The following is a 19,038-nucleotide window of genomic DNA, read 5'->3' as shown; positions in this document are numbered from 1 at the left end:
ATAAAACGATGTAACCTAAATACAGCTTTCGCATTCTCTCGAACACCGATACAGCATGCCAAGTTGGCAAATTGTTCGCCGTTCGCAGTATTTTTAACATAACTAGTAAGACTGTTTTTTCATCCATCGTTATATGTGTTTCAAGATGTTATTTTCACACACGTTAAAGTTAAAACCGAAAGTATTATTTACGTTTTTTTTCATACTTTCTCTCTCATCTCATCACGCATATCCGTTCCGTTCCGTAATAATAATTTTCTCTACCAGTCCCACTGAGCAAAAACGGAACGGAATCCTGGTTACAAAGTATATTTCACTCTTAAATTCAATATTTCAGAATACTTATAACAATATTATCGGCAAGATAATTGCATAAATTATGTGTGTTATTGCTTTAATCGCATCAAAATAATGAGATATCGACGATTCAAGCACATTTACTTGCGACCGATGCGACATTCCGTTCCGTTTTTGCTCAGTGGGACTGGTAGAGAAAATTATTACGGAACGGAACTGGGAACGGATCGCTCAACTCTAGTAAGAAATCCGATCCGTCATTCCGATCCGTGCTTAATGGCACCCTAAGAGCGGACAGTGCCACTAATAATGTCATTTTTGGGATATTTCAATTCTGCATACGGATGCCGTTTTGTAATTGCCTGCAGACGTTTATACCGCTTTCCGTTTCGTTTATACCCCTACAGGTGTAAATATACCGAATGTTCAAAATTGATGTTAAAGATAATAATGTCATTTTTGGGATATTTCAATTCTGCATACGGGTGCTGTTTTGTAATTGCCTGCAGACGTTTGTACCGCTATCCGTTTTGTTTGTATCTTTATAGGTGTAAATATACCGAATTTTGTTTATTGATGTTACAGTTAATAGTGTCATTTTTTGAGAAATTTTAATTCTGTAAACAAGTGCTGTTTTGTTATCGTCTACAGACGTTTGTATTGCTTTCCGTTTTGTTTGTACCCCTATAAGTGTAAATACACCGAGTTTTAAAAATTGATGTTACAGCTAATAGTATCATTTTTTAAGATATTTTAATTCTGTAAACGGGTGCTGTTTTGTTACCGTCTGCAGACGTTTGTTTGCTTTCTGTTTTGTATATACCCTTACAGGTGTAAATATACCGAATGTTCAAAATTGATGTTAAAGCTAATAATGTCATTTTTGGGATATTTCAATTCTGTAAACAAGTGCTGTTTTGTTACCGTCTGCAGACGTTTGTATTGCTTTCTGTTTTGTATGTACCCTTACAGGTGTAAATATACCGAATGTTCAAAACTGATATTAGAGCTAATAATGTCATTTTTGGGATATTTCAATTTTGTATACGGGTGCTGTTTTGTAATTGCCTGCAGACGTTTGTACCGCTATCCGTTTTGTTTGTACCTTTATAGGTGTAATTAAATACACCGATTTTTGTTAATTGATGTTACAGCTAATAGTGTCATTTTTTAAGAAATTTTAATTCTGTAAACAAGTGCTGTTTTATTATCGTCTGCAGACGTTTGTATTGCTTTCCGTTTTGTTTGTACCTTTACAGGTGTAAATATACCGAATGTTCAAAATTGATATTAGAGCTAATAGTGTCATTTTTTAAGATATTTTAATTCTGTAAACGAATGTTGTTTTGTAATCGTCTGCAGACGTTTGTACCGCTTTTATGTTTGTATCCCTACAGATAAAAATATATCAAATCTAGATCGCAGAAGCCCCCCCTCGTTGTCCGCCACCTTGATGCGGTGAGGGGGCTCACCCTTCGCAAAATTTTGCGGAGTGCCATTAATAATGTCATTTTTGGGATATTTCAATTTTCTATACGGGTGCCGTTTTGTAATTGCCTGCAGACTTTTGTACCGCTACAGTGCCACTAATAATGTCATTTTTGGGATATTTCAATTCTGCATACGGGTGCTGTTTTGTAATTGCCTGCAGACGTTTGTACCGCTTTCCGTTTCGTTTGTACTCCTAAAACAGCGTTTACAAAATTAAAATATCTCATAAAATGACACTATTAGCTGTAACATCAATTTTAAAAATTCTGTATAATTACACCTGTATAGATACGAACAAAATGGAAAGCGGTACAAACGTCTGCAGACGATTACAAAACAACATTTTAAAACTCAGTGTATTTACACCTGTAGGGGTACAAACGAAACGGAAAGCGGAACAAACGTCTGCAGGCAATTACAAAACAGCACCCGTATGCAGAATTGAAATATCCCAAAAATGACATTATTAGTGGCACTGTCCGCTCTTAGCACCCTTCGCAAAACCTTGCGAAAGCTGAGCCTCCTCACCACGTCAAGGTGGCGGACAACGAGGGGGGGCTTCTGCGACCTAGGTTTGATATATTTTTATCTGTAGGGATACAAACATAACAAAAAGCGGTAAAAACGTCTGCAGACGATTACAAAACAACATTCGTTTACAGAATTAAAAAATGACACTATTAGCTGTAACATCAATTAACAAAATTCGGTATATTTACACCTATAAAGATACAAACAAAACGGATAGCGATACAAACGTCTGCAGGCAATTACAAAACAGCACCCGTATACAAAATTGAAATATCTTAAAAAATAACACTATTAGCTGTAACTTCAATTTTTAAAACTCGGTGTATTTACATCTGTAGGGGTACAAACAAAGCGGAAAGCAATACAAACGTCTGCAGACGGTAACAAAACAGCGTTTACAGAATTAATATTTCTCATAAAATGACATTATTAGCTGTAACATCAATTTTTAAAACTCGGTGTATTTACACCTGTAGGGGTACAAACGAAATGGAAAGCGGTACAAACGTCTGCAGGCAATTACAAAACAGCACACGTATACAAAATTGAAATATCCCAAAAATGACATTATTAGCTCTAATATCAATTTTGAACATTCGGTATATTTACACCTGTAAGGGTACAAACAAAATGGAAAGCAATACAAACGTCCGCAGACGATAACAAAACAGCACTTGTTTACAGAATTAAAATTTCTCAAAAGTGACACTATTAGCTGTAACATCAATTAACAAAATTCGGTATAATTACACCTATAAAGATACGAACAAAATGGAAAGCGGTACAAACGTCTGCAGACGATAATAAAACAGCACTTGTTTACAGAATTAAAATTTCTTAAAAAATGACACTATTAGCTGTAACATCAATTTTGAACATTCGGTATATTTACACCTGTAAGGGTACAAACAAAACGGAAAGCAGTACAAACATCTGCAAACGGTAACAAAACAGCACTCGTTTACAGAATTAAAATTTCTCATAAAATGACATTATTATCTGTAACATCACACTTAAAAAATTCTGTATAATTACACCTGTAAAGGTACAAACAAAATGGAAAGCGGTATAAACGTCTGCAGGCAATTACAAAACGGCACCCGTATAGAAAATTGAAATATCCCAAAAATGACATTATTAGCTCTAATATCAATTTTGAACATTCGGTATAGTTACATCTGTAAGGATACAAACAAAACGGAAAGCAATACAAACGTCTGCTGTTACGGAATCATACGACGATACCGACTCCGATCGCACCATGGTTCATCTGTCGGTCAAAATTACCGACAGTGCCACCTAGTGGTAGCGCTGTCGCTGTTAAGACAAGCGAGCGGCTGGCTCTCATTCAACTCCAATCCCTTCCCCTCCAAATATCTACCTAATCTTTCCATCATACACCTCATTCCCCCCTCATCCTCTGCCATCATCACCACATCATCCGCGTACGCTAGCGTGTATATCCTATCCTCTCCCAACCTCACTCCTCCCCATCTCCCTTTCCTCATCTCCTCCTCCAAGTCCGCCATCATCATATTAAACAGCAGCGGACTCAGAGGACACCCCTGCCTCACTCCCCTCCCTGTCCAGAACTTTTCTCCCCTCTCTTCCCCTATTCTAATCCTGAATCCTATCTCCCCTATTAACTCACATCTCCTTACCATCCCTTCCTTCACCCCCCTCCCTCTCAACGCCGCTATTAATTTCACCCTGTCCACCGAATCAAACGCCGCCCTCAAGTCCACAAAAAATAGTACCATTTGCTTTCCTTTCCTGCTTATCTGCCTATTTATCAAATAGTTTAAAACGTATATATTATCTACTGTCCCCATCCCTCTCCTAAACCCCGTTTGATTCGGTGGCACCATCCCTCCTTCCTCCACTTCGCCCCTCAGCCTCTCTGCTAACACCGTCGCATACACTTTGTATAACGACGGCGCCAGCGTTACTCCCCTGTAATCTGAGACCTCCCTTCCCTCTCCTCTTTTCAAAATTGGTACCACCAACCCCTCACACCATTCTCCAATCCACCCTTCCCCCTTCCATATCCTATTACATAATTCCCACACCCACTCTTCTAGCCCCTCTCAGCCATACTTCCACACTTCTCCTGGTATTCCATCCACCCCCACCGCCTTCCCATCTTTTATCCTTCCTATCGCCCTCTTAATTTCTCCCCTCTCTATCTGATCTTCCTGATCTTCCACCTTCTCCCTTGTCCTCCTGCTTCCTCCCAACACCACTCTTGACTCCACCCCCCTAATAAATCCCTAAAATAACTGTTCCATTCTTCCATCTCAATCCCTTCTCCCCCCCTCCTTTCCCCCTTCTCCTCTCTTTCCTAATTACCTCCCATACCTGCCCCTCCGTCCTCGCTTCCACTGCCCTCCTAGTCCATTCTTCATTCTCCTCCTCTTTCTTCTTCCTACATAATCCCTTGTACTCCTTCTTTCTTCTCTTATATTCCTTTCCCTCCCCCCCTTTTCCCCTCCCCCTCTTTTCAACTCCTTTGCCACCTCCCCCTTATCCTTTCTACACTCCTCATCAAACCACCCTCCTCTTTTTCTTCTCTCCTCCCTACTTTCCCCTCCATTTCCATTACTTAGCACTTCCTGTATTTTTCTTTCCATCCTCCCCCACTCTACCTCTACCCCTCTCTCTTCTTGTTCATCTCCCTGCCTCTCCCCTATCACTCCTAACCTCTCCCTGAATTCCTTCTTCCCCTCTCCCGACCAGTTCCACCTCTTTTCCCTCTTTTTTACCTTCTTCTCCACTCCTCCTCTTTCCCCTCTGATCCTTATCACTACCGGCATGTGGTCCGAGTCAATCCTATCTCCTATCTCTACCCTCATAATTTCCTCCCTCACCTCCTCCTTCACAATCACATAATCAATGACTGATCTCCCATTCGGCCCCATGTACGTCCAGCTCCCCTCCTCATCTCCTGCTACCCCTCCATTCACAATTGCCCACCCTATCTCCTCTAATCTTCTCACTAACACTTTCCCTTCCCCATTCACCTTTACATCCTTCGACCTTCTTTCCTTTCCCTCCTCTTCTCCCTCCTCCCCTAACCTTACCCTTCCCCCCAATTCTCCTGTTCTAGCATTAAAATCCCCCCCTATTATCGTTCTAATCCCTCCTCCCTCCTCCTCTGTCCACTCCCTCATCTCTCCTAATTTCTCTTCTAAATCCCCATTTACGTACACCCCCACCAATCTCCATCTCTCCCCCTTTTTCCTTATCATCACCTCCATCATTCCTTCCTTATCCGCCCCCCCCCTTTTCTTCAATTCCTAACCCTTTTCTTACCCCTACTACTATTCCCCCCATTGCCCTTCCTTTTCTATTTTTCTTCCTCGCATATTGCACCCCTCACTTAAATCCCACAGGTAACCTCCCTCTTATCTTCTCCCACCCTTTTTCATCTACCCATGTTTCTAACAAGAACATTACGTCCCATTCCCTTATCGCTTCCCAGAATTCCGCATCCTTATTCTTTAGCCCCGCTACATTCCAGAATGCCACTTTCCACCCTTCCTCCCTTCCCTCTTCCTCGCTCTTACTATCTTCCCCTACTCCCCCCCTCTCCACCTCTCCCTACCCCTCTCTCTCTACCTTTTTCCCCCTCCCCCTTCCTTCTCCTACTCATTCTCTCCCTACCTTTTTTGCCTCCTGCCCTATTTCAGCCTCCCTTTCCCCCTCGTCCCCACCACTCCTTTCTACTCCCTTCCCTTCTTCAACCCCTTCCTCCTTCAGCTCCTCTCTCCCCTCATCACACCTCCACCACTTACCCCTCATCCATATTCTTCCATATCGTACCCACGCCCTCCCTCCCTCTCTTTCTTCCCCCCTAGCGATCTCTCCTAATCTCCACATCATCCTTCTTTCTTTCCACGTAAGATCTTCCTCAATCCTCTCCTCTCTCCCCCTCAATCTTCTTTTCTTCTCCATTATTTCCCTCTTAACCTCCATATTTCCTATCCTTACCAACGCCATACTGGTCCCATCTCTCCTTCCTTCCCCTATTTTCCTCACCTCCCCCACCGACCCCTCTACCCCTATCTCTTTTAATATTCTCTCCACTTCCCCTTTTACTCCTCCTTCCCCATCCTTTATATCTTTTACTATAATATTCCCTCTCCTTTCATCCCTTTCCTTCCTCTCCCACCTCCATTCCATCATATTAATCCTACCTTCCATCTCACCCATCTCCTCTCCCTTTCCCTCCCCCCTCCTCTCCCCCTTCTTTATCAATTCCTCCACTTTCATCCCTAATTCTAAAATCCTCCCCTCCAACCCCTCCTTCTCCCTCCCCCATCTTCTCTCCTTCTCCTCCATTTCTTTCTTCAGCTCCCTTATCTCCTCTCTTATTTCTTCCTGTCCTCTTATTCCCTCCTTAATCTCCTCTTTAATTTCTCTTCTTATCTCTCTCATCTCTCTGATTATTTCCTCCTTCCATTCCCTCCCCATCTCTCTTATGCTCTCCCCCATCCCTCCTGCATCCACTCTCCTTCCTGCCTCTGGCGATCTTATCACCTTTTTACTTTTCCTAAATAACCACTGTGTGTCCCCTTTCTCCTCCATCTCTTTTCTCAATCCTATATCCTCTAATTCCTCCCTTTTCCTTTTTAAGACCTCTTCCGGCGTCCCCGGTACTACCCCTTCTCTCCCTCTTCTCAACATTCTTTATTCTTTGCACCTCATCCATTTCCCTTCTATACTTCTCTTACTCTATGTCTAGTGACTTTTCTCGCGCCACCTACCTTCTTCTCTTTCCCTATACCTACTACACCTGCTCCGATCTCTCTATACCTGTTCTCACCTATCTTCCTAATTGCTGACTCACTCCACCTGCACCACTTTGCTCTCCTCTCACCGCTCTTTTCCCTTCTCTACCAACTCGCCTGCAATCCCCCAGCATGCACTCACTCCAGACTCTCACTGACTCACTCTCTCTCACCTCTTCTCCTCCTCCTACCTCTAATAACCACTCAAAAACACACTCTCTGACAGCTCTCCAACCTTCTATCACGCAACCGGAAACGGAAGTCTTGTTATGTTTGTATCCCTACAAATAAAAATATATCAAACCTAGGTCGCAGAAGCTTCTCCTCGTTGTCCGCCACCCTGACGTGAGGGGGCTCACCCTTCGCAAGATTTTGCGAAGAGTGCTAAGAGCGGACAGTGCCACTAATAATGTCATTTTTGAGATATTTCTATTCTGCATACGGGTGCTATTTTGTAATTGCCTGCAGACGTTTGTACCGCTTTCCATTTTGTTCGTATCTATACAGGTGTAATTATACAAAATTTTTAAAATTGATGTTACAGCTAATTATGTCATTTTATGAGAAATTTTAATTCTGTAAACGCTGTTTTGTTACCGTCTGCAGACGTTTGTATTGCTTTCTGTTTTGTTTATACCCTTACAGGTGTAAATACACCGAGTTTTAAAAATTGATGTTGCAGTTAATAGTACCATTTTTTAAGATATTTTAATTCTGTAAACGGGCGCTGTTTTGTTACCGTCTGCAGACGTTTGTATTGCTTTCTGTTTTGTTTATACCCTTATAGGTGTAAATATACCGAATGTTCAAAATTGATATTAGAGCTAATAATGTCATTTTTGGGATATTTCAATTTTGTATACGGGTGCTGTTTTGTAATTGCCTGCAAACGTGTCATTTTTTTAGATATTTTAATTCTATAAACAAGTGCTGTTTTGTTATCGTCTGCAGACGTTTGTATTGCTTTCCGTTTTGTTTGCACCCTTACAGGTGTAAATATACCGAATGTTCAAAATTGATATTAGAGCTAATAATGTCATTTTTGGGATATTTCAATTTTCTATACGGGTGCCGTTTTGTAATTGCTTGCAGACGTTTGTACCGCTTTCCGTTTCGTTGTACCCCTACAGGTGTAAATACACCGAGTTTTAAAAATTGATGTTACAGCTAATAATGTCATTTTATGAGAAATTTTAATTCTGTAAACGCTGTTTTGTTACCGTCTGCAGACGTTTGTATTGCTTTCTGTTTTGTTTGTACTCTTACAAGTGTAAATATACCGAATGTTCAAAATTGATATTAGAGCTAATAATGTCATTTTTGGGATATTTCAATTCTGCATACGGGTGCTATTTTGTAATTGCCTGCAGACGTTTGTACCGCTTTCCATTTTGTTCGTACTATACAGGTGTAATTATACAGAATTTTTAAAATTGATGTTATAGCTAATAATGTCATTTTATGAGAAATTTTAATTCTGTAAACGCTGTTTTGTTACCGTCTGCAGACGTTTGTATTGCTTTCTGTTTTGTTTGTACCTGTAAAGGTACCTTTACAGGTAAAAATATATCGAATGTTCAAAATTGATATTAGAGCTAATAATGTCATTTTTGGGATGTTTCAATTCTGCATACGGGTGCTATTTTGTAATTGCCTGCAGACGTTTGTACCGCTTTCCATTTTGTTCGTATCTATACAGGTGTAAATATATCGAATTTTGTTAATTGATGTTACAGCTAATAATGTCATTTTTTGAGAAATTTTAATTCTGTAAACAAGTGCTGTTTTGTTATCGTATGCAGACGTTTGTATTGCTTTCCGTTTTGTTTGTACCCTTACAGGTGTAAATATACCGATTGTTCAAAACTGATATTAGAGCTAATAATGTCATTTTTGGGATATTTGAATTTTGTATACGGGTGCTGTTTTGTAATTGCCTGCAGACGTTTGTACCGCTTTCCATTTTGTTCGTATCTTTATAGGTGTAAATATACCGAATTTTGTTAATTGATGTTACAGCTAATAGTGTCATTTTTGAGAAATTTTAATTCTGTAAACAAGTGCTGTTTTGTTATCGTCTGCAGACGTTTGTCGCGAATTCATTCGCGAGAATTAGTCGGCGTAATAAATGAGAGTGTCGCGCGGCCCGTCCCGCGCGCCTGTCACTCTCTCCCGCGATTTCGCGCGTTTGTCGTTCTCTCTCTCGCGCTCCCGCGCGCCGGTCGCGCTCTCACTCGCGCTCCCGCGCTCTCGTTTCAGCGCGCTTCGATCAGCTGTGCGCGTTCACGTCACCGCGCTCGTTCAAACACTCGCTCGCCTGGGCAAACAGGCGCGGAAAACAATAAACAGCTTTGTCCCCCGACTTTCGAGACGATCCGTTAATGTATTGTTACAAGACCAAAAATCATTGGTCTCTTAACTGGAGAACCTTCTCGAAGGTCGAAGGGATACAGCCGCCTGCGTTGACTCCGCATTCCTGTTTGCCCACTCGTCTCGAGACCGTTCGCGCTCGCAGATCGCTGTCGATTAGTTTTCTTTTCGCGCCGTCGCCGAATTATAAGCTGCTCACGCGCACGTTGCACTTGCAATTGCCGAACCGCCGACTTGTATTGTTTAGAACACTTGTTTGTCATACTGGACACGAAAAATACACTGCAATACGGACACTTTAATTATTGAAGTTTCTCTCCTCACTGCCTCCGACCTTTTCCAATTTCGCTCGTGTATCGCTCTAACTATGCGAATCTCGCGCGGCAATACAGCACATTTCTGGTCCTTCGAGCCGGATCAACTTGATCCTTTCTTCGGCTTCCTCGTCACTGTTCTCGAGCTCGCCGTTTGTGCGGAGTGTTGTGGTGCCGAAGTGACGTGCGGTCCACCGTCAGGAACGAAGATGGAAAAGTTAGTGGCGGTTCAGCGAGACCTTCAATCGCGCATTGCGCGCTCAACTGAGGTGCTAGAGAGCTTGGAGTCCACCAAGGTCACCATGGGCCTCGTCCGATCCGCCGTGTCAGTGATGGACGTTAGGTGGAGGAAATTTGAGACCAATCACGAGAAGCTAATAACGGACTTCGGGGACACTCTCGTTGAGAGCGCCTACCTCACAGACGATGTCGCGAGTGCTGTAGAGGTGGACTACCTCCGGCAGCGTGCCCGTCTGCTGGACGCGGAGCAGGCTCTCCTCCTGGCTGCGGAGGGGTCTAAGAAGGAGCGAGCGGGGCCCACGCCGTCGACGTCGCGTAATGCTCTCCCCCGGATTCAGCTGCCGCAGTTTTCGGGCAAATTTGAGGACTGGCCGGCTTTCCGAGACCTCTTCAGCTCTCTCGTGAGCAATGAATCCTCCCTGTCAAAAGTGGAGAAAATTCATTATTTGAAGACTAGCGTCAAGGGGGACGCTGAACAACTCATCAAAAACCTGCCAACGACGGAGGACAATTTTGAGCGCGCGTGGACCACCCTCAGCGACCATTATGAAAATAAGCGTCTGCTGGTGAGGTCATATCTGGCTGCATTCACCGCTCTCCCCAAGATGACGTCCGATTCGGTAACTGACCTTCGACGCATCTTCCACGGCGTGGTGTCTGTCGTCGGCTCTCTGGAGGGGATTGGCCGTCCGATCTCCAGCTGCTCGGACCTTTTCGTCCACCTGGTGGTCGAGCTCCTCGACACTAGGACCCGCCGGGAGTGGGAAAATTCGCTGGGAAAGAGCCCCGAGCCCTCGACGTACGACGAGCTCCGTGAGTTCCTCCAGGAGCAACTGATGACCCAGGAGGCGATCCTATCAACCGCCAGCGAACCGTCCGGAAAGTCGTCAGAAAAGTCCGGGCGCTCTGCCCGCAGCAATCACGTGAAGGGCCGCGCCGTCGATTCTAGCCGCAGCTGCCCAATCTGTAAGAAGGAACACTTCTTAGCTTTCTGCGAGCAATACAGGAAGAAATCTGCTCCCGAGCGACGCGAAGCGGTAAGACTCACCAACGCTGCTGGAACTGCCTAGGTCGTCATACTCGTATGGTCAGCGCCTGCCCATCTTCCAAGAACTGCAACAAGTGCTCCGGACGTCATCATACGTCACTGCACTTCGCAGCCTCTTCGGCGCTCGCTGTGGACTGCTCTCCGTCGCCGACGGTGCATGTGACTGAGCGCCCGCCAGCAGAGTTTTCGTCGGTCTTGCTTGCGACGGCCCGCGTTCGTGTGACTGATCGTGCCGGAAAGTGCCACGTAGTTCGCGCGCTGGTCGACCCGGGGTCCGAAACCTGCCTGGTCGCCGAGTCACTTGCCCAGAGACTCCGCTTACCTCGAACCCCGACGTCGGTCGCTATTTTTGGCGTCGGCGGAATTCAGACGGGATTCTCCCGGGGCCGCCTCGTCGTCGCGTTGTCCTCGCGTACGAGGCAATTCTCGTGCAGTATCTCCGCTCTCGTGTTGCCGCGCCTGTCAATGTACAGCGGCACGGCGGGCGGGAGCGCGTGTTCGTGGCCCCACGTGCGAGGACTTGACCTGGCCGACCCCGAGTACTTCCGTCGGGACCCGGTGGAGCTCCTCCTCGGCGCGGACGCGTACGCTGACATCGTCCTCCCCGATCTACGGCGGGGAGGACCCATGGAGCCGATCGCGCAGCAGACGCGCCTCGGCTGGATCATCCTGGGGCCCGCCGGAATCAACAGTCACGCCGTGTCATCCGTGACCTCGCTTCAGTGCACTACGACGGATGAACTGCCTGCCCTCGTGCGCCGCTTCTGGGAGTGGGAAGAAATGCCCCGCTTACCACCGAGGAGAGAGAGTGCGAGGAGTACTTCTCTCGAACGCACCAGCGTCTCTCCGACGGTCGATACGCAGTACGCCTGCCGCTTCGACGAGAGCCACCGGACCTGACTGCCACGCGCCGCGCTGCCTTCCGGATGCTCGCCACTATGTGGCGTCGGCTAGAGCGTGACCCGGCGCTTCGAGACCTGTATCGGACCTTCATGAGCGACTACCACGCCCTAGGTCATATGTCGCCCGTCGACGCCGCGCCTGCTGAGCGCTGCTGCTACCTGCCGCATCACGGGGTGCTCCGAGGGTCCGGTATCAACGCCAAGCTCAGAGTCGTGTTCACGGCTCTTCTCGCACCTCCGAGGGACTCGCTCTAAACGATTTCTTGCACACAGGGCCTAATCTTCTGCCACCTCTCGCCGACGTGCTCCTGCGCTGGCGCTGCCATCGCTACGTCTTCACCGCCGACGTGGAGAAGATGTTCCGCCAGATCCTAGTCCATCCGGCGGATCGGGACGTGCAGCGCATCCTGTGGGCAGAGGACAACGACGTAAAGACCTTTCAGCTCAATACCGTCACGTACGGGCTGGCTTTTTCTTTTCAATCGATATCAATGGTGCGATTATATGTTTGTACTTGTATCCCCTGTTGCTTCGTAATTGGCCTTGTGTGTCATAATTGCGTTTATGCGCGTTCGTCGCCAATAATATGCTCTTGTATTTACGCATATCATCCTCCGTGTAAATGTTATCATCGGGAATTCTCTTGAAGATCAATTCGTATAATCCTGGTGTACCAATGTACCTCACTTTGTCTATAATTATAGAGTCATATTTGTCAATGTCGAATCGTTTGTTACCGAGACGCATTTCATCCTTGTCGAAATAGACACCGTACACGTGATCGATTTTCCTTTCTTTGTCGCCACCGAGGAGAGTGCTCATGTACTCTTGTCCCAGTGGTCCCAAGTGCTTTCGCAACATTTCTTGACCTTCCAGCGTTTGTAATGTGTTTCGAACAAACGATGTTTCGAGCGTGCTGCCCGAGGTTTCGAAAACATTTTCGTTTGCGAGTGTTTCGGGTATAGGTTGTACGATTCTCGTTGTCGCGAACGGTGTAGAGGTTATCATCGGTTCATCCAGTAAAGCATCCGATGTACGCTGTGTCGATGAGCGATTCGGGTTTGACCGTTTCCTCTTTTTCGGTGTCGCATCATCCTTCTCCTCTTCCTCTTCCTCCCCCTCCTCTTCCTCCTTGTACCGCTTGATGGGTAAGATTTTAATCTTTGCGGTACTTTCCGGCTTTTTCACCGCGATCGAGTTGTCGACAATCTCTTGTAGCGGCTCAATAATAAATCTAAAATGGGTCTTGATCGCGATATCGTCATCGATCTTACCAGTCTTCAAAGCGCGATGTTTCTTGCGGATTGATTCACTAGTTTTCGCAATCTCCTTCGCTATCTTTTCACGCTCGCGAATATTATCGTTCTCAGCCATGTCGGTAGAGTGTCGAACGCTCGTGTTTCATCTCTCTTGACAGAACATCGGCAACGACTAATTGTTTTGCGGTATCGCGAACACGTTAAATCCGTTTCTGTATCGGCCGTTCGTAAGCGAGCTATCCTTATCTATCACGAAATCCATACTTTTGCTGCCAACAAGTACGACATAATTCACTGAAATCCTCGTATGACATGTCAGTATTCACGTGATCATTGTACACATGTTTCAAGTTGGTACCATCCTGTTTAAACAAGATTAGCAGGTTTGCGTAGTCGCGTATAAGATGTTTCGGTATTCTTGCGTATGTTTGACAGATATAGAAGCAGTCGACGTTCGAGTGGCGTCCCATTGAAAAGTATTCTCTTATCGTATTTTGTTTGTCGCACGCCACGTCATCGAAAACGAAAATCGAGTTTGGACATGCTTCGCTCGGTGGAATGACGTCACTGTTATTGGAGAATGTAAAATAGCCGATTTCATCGATCGACGTCAACAAATTCTCCAGATACTGATATTTTGGCTGTTGCAGTGACTTTGAGTACACGTACACGTTTTCAAAGCGGACCACGAATCGCTCAGTAACGAAAAAATGTTTGTCTTGCTATCAAGTCCTTACGATATTTGTAATTTGAGCGCCGAACAGTTACAATTTGTGTCGAAAACAGTTTTATTGCGAATGTGTGGCAATTACGTCCACTGCGTGTGGGACAAGCTTCCGGAACATATAAAGGCGGATTTGGAGGTTCAAACTTATCGCCGCTGTTTCGAACATTACAATCGACCGTGGCAGCAGACGCACATCGACGGTCCAGCGCCGATGATAAAGGATTGCAGCGAATGTCAACGAAAATAGGTAGAGGCCTATTAAATCTCGCGATAAACGCACTTCCGATCGAATTCCATATCCCCGGCTATCAGTTTTGCGGTCCGGGCACGCGACTACAAAAGCGATTAGCCAGAGGCGATCGAGGTATCAACCCATTGGACGCAGCGTGCCGTGAACACGATATAGCGTACTCTCGAAGCAACGATCTCATCGAGAGACACGCGGCAGATAGGATACTCGCCAAGGAAGCGCAAACTCGCATCGTTGCGAGAGATTCGACTCTCGGTGAGAGAGCCGCCGCCACAGCTGTCTGGGCAGCGATGAAAGCCAAGACGAAGTTCGGTATGGGCCTGAAGACGACAAAGACAAAGACGAAGAAAAAGATGGCGAAGAAGCGAATACTTCCGGTAGCGAAACGTGGGGGTGTATTGCCGATTCTACCAATGTTGGGCGCGCTCGGATCTCTGATCGGTTAAGCGGCTGGTGTAGCAAAGATGGTGAACGACGGAAAAGCCGCACAACGTCAGTTGCAAGAGATGCTACGTCACAATCGAGCCATGGAAGGTCACGGATTGTATCTCGCTCCATACAAACGCGGACGAGGAGTTTCAACGAGAAAAAAGGGGGAAAAAAAACGTCAAAGAGACGCTAAAAATGCCACAGGGCGTAACTACCAACATACAATTGCTACAACTGGCAAAACGTATGCACATTCCGTATTTTAGAGGTGTTTTCATGCGTGATTCATTACCGATCGGTGGTATATATCGAAACGAGAGCGGCATCGTAAATTTGGATAACGCTAAAGGATCGGGTACTCATTGGGTAGCGTATGCAAAGAGGGGGGATCGCGCTATATATTTTGACAGTTTCGGCAATCTTCGACCGCCGAATGAATTGGTGCGATATTTAAATGTGACAAAGATACAATACAATTACACACCTGTTCAAACTTACAATCAAAGCATCTGTGGACAATTGTGCTTACAGTTTCTCCGAGCGGTCGATGCATGTGAATTTAAAGACTAACATTGCGCTATTTAACTCAGTATTCGTTAAACAGTTTTGCCGATATGTCTATGACATTCACACTGACCGGGAAGAGTAGTGTTCTCGCGGCAAACTACTTTCCCGCCGTAGATTTGAGCGACGATGAATACTAGGTCTAGCGGATTTTGAGACTTATCACACGATATCGAACGTGAATTCCTCGAATAATAAATTTTACTTTGGCAAAGATGACGCGGAAATTACGATTCCCGAGGGATCGTACGAGCTGCAAGCGATACATGAGTTTTTGAAACATGCAATTTTACGAAAACGTCCGCGACACGCTGTTCATGACGATGATAAAAAACACGCTGACACCACGCATATTCGGACGAATGACGACGGTGACTTTGAAGATGGAGAATATCCGATAGTGCTCCGCGCTAATTATAATACGATGAGGAGCGAGATCAAATGCGCCTACAGAATGAATTTTAGCAAGCCTAACAACATTGGATCGCTGCTGGGATTCTCGAACCGTATACTGCAGCCGCGAAAATGGTATAAGTCGGACATGCCGATTAATATTATCAACGTGAACATTATCCGCGTAGAATGTAATGTGACCGCGGGCGCGTACAGCAACGGCAAACTCGTTCATACGATACATGAATTTTCACCGAGGGTACCACCAGGATATAAGATATCAGAAACACCGGCGCACATCATTTACCTGCCGATCATCGTGCGGAGCATTACGGATTTAACGTTACGCGTTGTCGACCAGGACAGACGATTGCTCGATTTTCGAGGAGAAGAGATCACCATTAGATTGCACGTACGACGACGACAGCGATAACGTACGTGTGCGGCGTATGAGATGCTCGTGTTGAACGGATCGAAAGATACGAGAGATAACACAATCTTTACGGAGCCAGCGACAACAACAACGTCGACATTCACTAATATCCAATCATCCGGTTGCAGTAAGAAAAAGAAACTGAACGCATCAAACGTTGCGTTTTTACAATCTTTGGGATTCGCGGTGCGAAACATCTGAACAATGACCGACATCCTCAACATTGGAGACGAGCCAATCTTCGACGATCGCATCGTCAAGATCGAGACTCACACGTACAACCCGTTCGCTAACACAACATTCGGACACAGTGATGAGATAAGAATACCCATACAACAACAGGATCTGTATACGTTGCCGTATGAAAGTTTCCTATACATCGAGGGAGAATTAAAGATAAATAAACCAGCCGAAGGATCTGCTGTGATACTGGGAAATAATTGTGTCGCATTCATGTTCGATGACATTCGATACGAACTCGATGGCGTGGAGATTGATCGCAATAGAAACGTGGGAATAACAAGTTTGCTCAAAAACTATGTAACGATATCATCCGATAGAAGCGTGATTATGAGAAACGCCGGCTGGACTGATCCGACTACTGCGAATGGAAACTTCAATTTTTGTGTACCGCTCTACATGTTATTGGGATTTTGCGAGGATTACAGACGAGTGGTGATGAACGCTCGTCATGAGTTAATCTTAATACGATCGCGCAACGACAACAATTGTCTGATTGGAGATTCGACACTGGAGCCTGTGATCAACATATTCAAGATACAATGGCGAATGCCGCATGTGTTGTTGAGCGAGATTAAGAAGCTGTCGATGCTGCGCGCTCTGGAAAGCGGACATTACCTCAGCATGGGTTTTCGCTCGTGGGATCTGTATGAGTATCCGCTATTGCAGCGTACAACCAAACATTCATGGGCCATTAAGACAGCGACTCAACTGGAGAAGCCACGATATGTTATCTTCGCTCTGCAGACAGGTCGGAAAAACATCATGTCTGAGGATATGAGTCGATTCGACGATTGCAAGATGACCAATGTGAAACTCTATCTGAACTCGGAATGTTATCCGTACGACGATATGAATCTGGATTTCGATAAAAACAGATGGTCGATTCTGTACGATACGTATGCGCGTTTCTGCAAGAACTATTATGGATACGAGTATCTCGAGCCGACTCTCACCGTCTCAATGTTTCTACGTAACGGTCCGTTCGAGATCATCGATTATTCTCGACAAAACGAATCGGTCAAGAGCGCAACCGTGGATGTGAGATTGGAATTCGAGTGTAAAGAGAATGCCGATGAATACCACTGCGTACTGTCTCATCATACACGATCGCGTGATCCAGTACAACCCGTTGACCAATGTTGTGCGCAAAATCACTTAAACGCACCAACAATTTAGAGAGAGGGGGAAGCATAGCAGAATATAAATCAAAGTGTTATGAAATAGTTGCCATTCTTCTTTTTAACTGATACATCGAAGAGAGAGATCTCGTCATGTCCGTACCAACGTTTGTGGATCTACAGGGGTTTATCCTCAATAAACAATTCATTGTAAAGGAAGCGGCAATCCAAGAAGAGGATTTATTTTGTCACATTATTTTTTCGCATGTCCTGTACCATGGGGTGTGCTCATAAAATCGGAGAGACACCAAGCCTCATGGTTGACTCGAAATCATCATGGATTGCAATGGGAAGATGGAAACGTTCCATACAGCATGGCTCAGCGTTTGATTACAACAGCTATCGTTGGTGGACCACATGAAGAAGAAGAATCCATTCTCGTATATGTAAAAGGACTTGAGAAGCGAGAATGGTTAGCCGATATATTGGATGATGCGGGAAACGGTTTCATTATTGAGACCTTGGATGCTGATTACGATGATATCGAGTCTCTAAATAATCTAGATGTTAAAAACACTATGCGATGTGGAAAACATGTTAAGAATTGCGCATTACAAAATGTATTCAAAATATTTAACTGGTGGTCGCAACGCCAGAAAGAATTGCAAGATTTGGAAAAATAAAATATTTAAACATTAATGTGTTTTATCTCTTATTCCCCTTCCCCAATCCTTTCCTCACGAATCGTTTCTAAGAATTCTTTTTATCCGAGCGCCGTTTCCCCTTCTCCTAAATTTCATAGCGCCAATAGTATTCTAGAATCTCCCACCATATTTACCCCACTACTTTTAAAAATAAGCGTCACGTATATACTTAATTTTATACAGTTTTATCAGTGTAGCGTTAACCGTTCATACTGGTGGTTCACTTTTAAAATCTGGAAATATGTACTACGCTAAAAGAAGCAGTGGCTCCGGCAGACGTGTGAATAATTACGTCCCGAGTCGTGATGACACTCCATCGTTTGAGAATAAATGTGACGAGTAAGTTTAACTTCTTTCTATCTTTATATTTTTTTTTTACAAATTGTATTATTTTCAAACTAATTTCATTTTTACAGCATTTCGTTGGAGCGTCGTGCGGTTCGTATACTAGGCAGACGATACGCATTGACAGCTACGGAATTTAAATTCCTCGAAATTGGTATCAAAGTGGATCCACCGAGTTACGTGGAAATCGCCATAGGAGATCATCGAGGAAAGGAACTGATATTATCTCTCGAAGCGTGGAAAGGATTCTACGAGCAACGTCACAATATTCAGAATCTGCTTCGAAATGATTCTAAAGATGCCTACAGTTTTATAAGCGTTGGACCGTTAACAGTGCGAGTTCGTACGATTAACGACGCCAAGTTAATAAGTCTTGAATCTTCAAATGTATGCATGATGATGATCGAATCGACATTACACCGTATGTTCGATCTCGATCCATGCATTGATGTAACTTTTGACCGATTGGTTAAAATTACCAATACAGTCGATATCAAGTTTACGCAATTTTCAAATATCGCGTCCAATGTAACGAATCCTAAAGAAGTATCAAATTTAATACGCGCTAGCGACGCCTTCAACAAGCATCA

At 44.7% G+C, this 19,038-nt stretch overlaps 1 protein-coding gene across 1 annotated transcript; it reads left to right on the top strand.

The window, feature by feature from the left end:
• Window positions 1-9,846: 9,846 nt before the first annotated feature.
• Window positions 9,847-11,103, top strand: LOC145946956 (uncharacterized). The gene has a single exon (XM_083056714.1). The coding sequence runs from the start codon at window positions 9,847-9,849 to the stop codon at window positions 11,101-11,103; it is 1,257 nt and encodes a 418-aa protein (XP_082912840.1).
• The last annotated feature ends 7,935 nt before the right edge of the window (window positions 11,104-19,038 follow it).

The sequence above is a fragment of the Prenolepis imparis genome, unplaced genomic scaffold (genome assembly GCF_030444845.1).
Source record: "Prenolepis imparis isolate NDT839.2.m4 unplaced genomic scaffold, iyPreImpa1.0 SCAF_32, whole genome shotgun sequence".
Lineage (NCBI taxonomy): Eukaryota > Metazoa > Arthropoda > Insecta > Hymenoptera > Formicidae > Prenolepis > Prenolepis imparis.
The sequence above is the reverse complement of the archived record's forward strand: the minus strand, read 5'-3'. Positions and strand labels throughout refer to the sequence as shown.